We start from the raw sequence: 6353 nt of genomic DNA on the forward strand, positions 1-6353 counted from the left end.
GGCTCCCGGGATGGTTAAATATTGGGGGATAGGAAAACGTATTTTACATTATAATGAGGTATTCGTTGAAATTGCGAAGTCTTGTGCAATATTTTTTTTGTTTTGGGCAAGTCGATTTTTCTTCATTTTCCGTCCAATTGGAATCTATTTATAAACATTGTTTCAGGACGGATTGAAATGTAAATAAAATCTAAATTTGATTACAAATTGCAATTCCACTGACATTTTCACCCTTTACCTGTTCTTGTTCTAGTATAGTTTTATTGAATGGTTGACTTTGCCATTAGTCTTGATTTTTTCATCGTTCACTTCCAAAAAGTTTCCCACAAATTTGTGGTTGGCTGTTCGTTGATAGGTTGTAATAGTTTCGTTATTAATTGACTGATGAATTGTGCAATGTTATTAGTTACTCAATTTTCATCAGCAATTGGACGAATGTGTAGTAATATTTGATTAGCTGCTCAATTCTGTTCATTGATTGGGTGATTATTTTTCATCAAAGATTTCCCCAAATATATATTGCATTACAGCTTAAATATCATATAGTATTTCCTGCAGAAGTTTCATAAAGAATTCAATGAATGATGCTATGTGGGAGGAGGGTGGATGGGTGTCAGGTAGGTGACGGAGTTGGTAGTTCGGAGCTGGAATGGAGATTGGAGAAAAAAAGAAGAAGAGGTTTTTAGTGTCAGAGTACTATTTATTTTGAAAACAGGCAGTCAAGATGAACAAATGAAAGTCGTCATTCTGACAGCGAATGCGAAGTGGGATACAGAAATTTGCATATGATAGCATAGGCATTGTTTGTTCAGAAATAGGTGGAAAATAAAGCTGTAGAAGGAAAGTGCACTTGTGGCAGCTACAGGAAAATTGTACCGGCTAATCAGGTCGATCTTTTTGTTGGGATGACACAGATATGTGATGCCTGGGACAGAATCATCGGGAGTCTCATTTCGCGCCAACCAACACAAAAGACAAAAAAGCGACATTTCATTGAATTAATTCTTCTACGTTTAGATACAGAAGAATAGAAGATAAAAGAAGACACCCCAAAGACAAGGGTTAGTTTGATAAGTATAATTCTTTGAGTTAGGCTAATTAGTTAAAGTCACTGAGGAGTTCTTGAGTCTGTAATTTATATAAAATCGAGCTGTAAGTTATCGAGCATTTAATTCAGATATTTGTTAATTAGAGTAATTGGACGTAGATCATGAGTATTATTATATTTAATTTGTGTGGCTTTCCGCATTTGAACGTTTTCATGTCCCATGCCTTTTGAGTTGAGTTTAGGGTTCATTTGCGGAAAGTGAAATGGTTGAATAATTTGTCGATCATTTCAAAGGACAATTTTTGAGCATAGTGAGTTTGTAGCACTGCTATAGTTGGAGTATTAGAATAAGTAAATGTTTGAGAATAGCAGTGCAAGGATAGGATGAATGTGAGATAGGGTGGTGTGCAGGAGTTCGACGGGTTACACTGCATGACGCGACCCTAACTGTATCAAATGATCAAAGTCCATATTTTCAAAGCTCACCTCTTCCTCTCCCGGTTGCGGTACCAGAGGCCTGCCGCCTTGCTAGGATCCCCGCAATGAGATCTTAAGCAAGGTCTTTTCAGCTCGACCGCCCCCGCCCCCCCCCGCCCTCCTGCCCGTTAACGGGGACTTCCCACGGCAGAGCCCCTAGTTGCGTGCTGGCCCGAGATCGGTTTTAAAGAGATGACCCTGTCCATTTGTGTGGTAATGGACGTTGTATGAAATCTTGTGCAATGGGATTTCAACACCTATGTGAATTCGTAAGACGTTTCTGTCATAGAGGCAGTTATGCAAATTCGCAATTGACGTAGTGCCGAGAATCTGTTTCGGTTCCAATCTAGTGGTGATCGTTACTCCCCAAGAGGGACGGTAAGCGTCGCTATGACCTCTGACACTTGGCCAATAAGTGACATCAGATTTACCGTGTGGCTTTAATCTGTAACGTATTCAGGACTTTGTTGTTGTTCAGCAATTATTATAACATTTGGTGTTGGCTCGTAACATTGTTATTATACGTTTTCAAAGCATACATGCATTTCTAGGTCAGAAGAGTAACGTTATGCAAATGTGATGGTAAGCACTGCCGTTGGCATTTTGCTACGTGCCCTTTGTGCTATTAAAACGCGGAAGCAATGTTCCTTATATAAATTTCTGTTTATTGAGAGAACTGCAGTATAGTATAAATGTTTGCTGCTGAAGGGCGGTCTATTTACTTACTGCACTGCGTTATTTGGTCATTTCGATGCTTCACTGCAACAATTGCGTTGTGATTGTTAGACTAAAAATACGAAGAAACCACGAACATCAGTTACAAGATGTATGACTCTACGTTTCCTTTATACGTCATCCATGACAGGTTTGCTGACAGGTATGAATTTTAATGTATTTGCTTTATTTCCATACAATGTTTTCTTTCTTTTTTTGGCACACTGCACTAAACATGCGCGCTTTTTAAGCTTTTCGTAGTTGTTTGATTTTCGTCTTTTTGAATGGAAACTAGCGCGTTGTTCTTCAGTAATGATGTTCAGTTAACATTCAAGACTTTATTACGGACAAGCCAATATTTAATAGTACTAATGGTATATTTTGCTATAATTCTCAATAGTCCTTACAAATCCATTTGTAAAGTAGTACTCTTGCATAGCAGTTGAACCCCTCCCGCATTATCTTTACTGCCCAGTGTAATGTTTATTGCGAAGGTAACATACTTGCCCAATTGTTTAAAGGAAATGTCTGTCACCGGGATAGTGCAGTCGCACAATCGCACCCCTAAATGCTTGTCATTGCTCAAATCGTGCATGACATAGGAAAGCTTCTCTCACCTGGAGAACACACTTTTATACTACCACCTTTGATACTTTCAGAATGACAGTAACGTTCCCTTCATTTTTGAAATGACTCCTATAAGTTTCTATTATGATATTGTATGGCCAATAGCACTGACTTATACAGATGCACCTATTTGATGTCATTGAGAAAATAACTCAATGCCCATCAGTGTTGTCAGTATTGATAAATGAACCTACGCCTGAATATTATACGTGAAGATTGAGTGGAAGAAAGCATATGACAACTTCCACCTCCTCCACCCTTCAACTTCTTACTCATTCCTTCCTGCTATGTTGTCTCGCCCTCCTTTCCTTTCTAATGATCCCCATCATTGAGCTAGTAATAATACTAAACTGAACAGAGATCTCATTCAACTGAAAATGCTGCTCACCCCCTATTTCGAGCTGAATGAACAGCACTTAACTGTTTTATATCTACGCTGCCCACTTATTAACTTCTGTGCTGAGATAAACTGCATATTACAAAATTTCATAACAACTGTTCAATTTTCCATAAATCTGAAAGAGTATTTTGTTTTCGCAACTATTTTCAGTGGGAGCTATTTAAAATTATCAATATAATTTTGATTAGAAAAAAAGCATTGATAAAATATAAATTATTGAATCACCTTGTACTTTCAAGCAACTGAATTACACAACATGCATAAATACGCAGTGATAGCATTTCTGTTTATTTTTAGTAATTTGCGATGCTTCATGTTAATAAGTTTACGTTTTAGGTAATTTTAGGGAAATAATTTGCATAACAATGCAATATTACGTAGTAATAGGAAGTGTGTAAATAAAAACGTAATAAATTTCATCGTCTCGTTTCATAATGTTGCTCATAATGTTCATTTTACTGCGCTGTTACTGATGGAAAATTAGGTTGATCTTCCTGAGGCAAAGTAAATAGTCATTTGCATAATTTACTTATTATACAAGTGACAAAGCACATCGATTTTATTAGGTTATGCAGTTCACTGCAATGCTATCAATCTAGCACGTGGTCAACTATAATTCCGCTCTTCAACACCATCCACGAATAACTGGTAAGTTGGATTTGATATTTTGGTGGTGGTATGCTATGCATGTTACTTTACATATATGGTGAATGGAAACTTGCGGGTGTCTTTCTAGTGTTATTATTGCTAAGTTTTAGATACATCAGATGCTGAAGACGAAAAAGTATCTATTTCTGTTTTTATTTAGAGATGACTGCATTAATATAATTCACTTTTAGAATTTACATTTTATTTTCATATCAATGAATATAAAAAATCCTATCATGAGAAGATGATGCCACTATGCATCATAATTATTTTCATCTGCTGTTGGTTTCCAATCTTGTTTATTCCCGGGAAATTTCAATAAAAATGATGGCCAACATGCAGGTGCGCAAAATGATTATTTGCGAGATATTTAGATTGTAAGATAGCAACGCCATCAGCAGCACGTCTGTTATTGTATTCGTACGTGCAACGTAATGTAAGTAATATTGTGGATTGGTTGCCTTTGATTTTAGTAAATTTGAAATTTGAATTTTACATTAGAAATATAGCTTTTTAGATGTACAAGATAATACAACGCAATATCTGGAAAGTGTGGGTAAAAAATATTCTGTTTATGACACTAATTACTTATTAAATAATTTCAACTTTATTTTTTGCTGAATTGTCTTCATTGGTATATCATCATGTACGTAATTGCCACTATATTTATTTCTGTTCTATATATTAGGTTGCGTGCGCTTTATGATAGCGGTTGAAACGATACTTATGAGAAACAGCCGTATTATAAAAAGTGATTGAAGCCGAGTAACAGTGCATCACGATGATATTTGAATTTCATTCATTTTGTAATCCAATGTTTTATTTCGCTGTGTTATTTAGTATCTTATTTTTAGTTTGACTATCGCTCTGTTCATGTTTCTACCGTGAGCAGTCATGTGTCTCAACAGTTCCGCTTTCTGGTTTTCTTCATCGTCACAGTAAGAATGAATTTTATGCACTTTATAGCAATGGGGTGTGTCAGTGCAGTGGAACTATTTCTATAAACTTGAATATCTTTCTCTAATGGTGGTTCAGGTTTCCCTGAATGGATTGAAAAGATGTACAAAAATCTGTAAGTAATTGAGTATCTATAATCTGTTACTATAATTAATGTCTTCTAATTCTACTTATACCTGATCCTGTATGCTTCTTGTTATCGAATTAAATAGTGTACGTCAACATAATTGAAACGTTTTGGAATTTCTGTTGCTCTTGCCAACATGGTATGCCACGTTTACCTCAATGCGTTCTAAATGTGCCATCACAAAAATAAGTACACATTTTGCCCATTATAGGAATGGATTGCATCATCAACATCGAGCTCGTTCATACTCCTGCGTTAGTTTAGGTTGGTTTAATGGTGTTACCCAGTATTGCTCCAGAAATCTGTGTGGCTTCGCTTATCACAGGAGTACGGTATAATTAAATAATGATTGTAATAGTAGCATATATCGTGAATATAGTCTACTTGCGCTGGTTTTCGGATACATCACACAAGTCTGGTAGTGCCTGTTGCCATCAGTGCGTTTGGTGAGTATTTTTGTATAGTATTATGTGAGTAGGTAAGTTTCAGTATTTTGTAAGTAGAGATTTTGTTTTTTATTGATGAGTGATAGCATTCACACAGCGGTGTTGCTTATCACATGCTAAGAATGTTTAATTGAAAATTTCAGCGCATAACTGTTGAAGGTTGCATCATGAAGGACAAATGTTGTATGACTAACAAGTAGTTTTTTATGAAAATTTGTATACTTAGTAATTAAGGAACAACGATGCACTGTTATTTGTCTTCAATTAATTTTTTATAATATGGCTGTTTTATATCAATTTTGTTTAACATGCTTTACTTTTCAGCACTTGTTTAGCAAATATTTTGAGAATCTAAGTTTAGAAGTAGATGAATGAAATTACTGCATTCTTTGGTAACTATCCGTTATTGAACATGTGGTTTTTTTACAAAGATTCGTAATGACGTCGATATATACGTCATCACAAAGCAATACCACCAGTTGATGCCGCTCTGTTTGGCGACGTATGTTTTTACGTTTTTTACTTTTATATACTATGAAAGTTTTAAACTGTAAATTTTGTCGTTTTAGTTTTTCAGGTCTTTATAATTTTGCTTTTCATTTTTTCATAATTGATTTTTATAATTTTTTATAATTATTGTTTGGTACTAGTGTTTTCAAGATTTTTCATTTAGTAAGTTTAGATAAGGTAATTCATTTTAGTTCTGGATTCAGAGAGTCAAAGGCAACAGGACTAAGTAAATAGCGTAAAGTGTAAATCTAAATCNNAAAAGACAAGGAAGCTATGGGGTAAGTTATGAAGGATAAAATAGGTAAGCAGTCTAATAGTTAAGCCGGTAAGTCAGGCAACAATAGGTGTGAAGGTAAGTATAAAATGGAAGGTAAGTAGTGATTAGGGTGAAAGGTAAGT

At 35.4% G+C, this 6353-nt stretch overlaps 2 protein-coding genes across 2 annotated transcripts; both read right to left on the reverse strand.

The window, feature by feature from the left end:
- Positions 1–1681: 1681 nt before the first annotated feature.
- On the reverse strand, positions 1682–2834 carry Tsp_06733 (hypothetical protein). Its single transcript, XM_003380527.1, has 2 exons — positions 2647–2834; positions 1682–1970 (listed from the first exon to the last, which is right to left on the reverse strand). The coding sequence occupies exons 1-2, from the start codon at positions 2832–2834 to the stop codon at positions 1682–1684; spliced, it is 477 nt and encodes a 158-aa protein (XP_003380575.1).
- Positions 2835–4229: 1395 nt separating this feature from the next.
- On the reverse strand, positions 4230–5176 carry Tsp_06734 (conserved hypothetical protein). Its single transcript, XM_003380528.1, is given in 4 exon segments — positions 4230–4375; positions 4798–4906; positions 4921–4984; positions 5106–5176. The coding sequence occupies 4 exon segments, from the start codon at positions 5174–5176 to the stop codon at positions 4230–4232; spliced, it is 390 nt and encodes a 129-aa protein (XP_003380576.1).
- Between the last annotated feature and the right edge of the window lie 1177 nt (positions 5177–6353).

Source organism: Trichinella spiralis (assembly GCF_000181795.1).
Source record: "Trichinella spiralis strain ISS 195 chromosome Unknown Scfld2, whole genome shotgun sequence".
NCBI lineage: Eukaryota > Metazoa > Nematoda > Enoplea > Trichinellida > Trichinellidae > Trichinella > Trichinella spiralis.

What these genes read in the sequence shown, in the direction of transcription:
- Tsp_06734 (XM_003380528.1), bottom strand. Translation starts at nt 5,176, where the DNA reads ATGGCACATTTAGAACGCATTGAGGTAAACGTGGCATACCATGTTGGC. An exon ending in AGCAACAGAAATTCCAAAAC is followed by an intron (nt 4,985 to 5,105) that starts GTTTCAATTATG and finishes AATTACTTACAG; the next exon opens with ATTTTTGTACATCTTTTCAA. An exon ending in GAGACACATGACTGCTCACG is followed by an intron (nt 4,376 to 4,797) that starts GTAGAAACATGA and finishes CTAAAATCAAAG; the next exon opens with GCAACCAATCCACAATATTA.
- Tsp_06733 (XM_003380527.1), bottom strand. Translation starts at nt 2,834, where the DNA reads ATGCACGATTTGAGCAATGACAAGCATTTAGGGGTGCGATTGTGCGAC. An exon ending in ACTACTTTACAAATGGATTT is followed by an intron (nt 1,971 to 2,646) that starts GTAAGGACTATT and finishes AATACGTTACAG; the next exon opens with ATTAAAGCCACACGGTAAAT.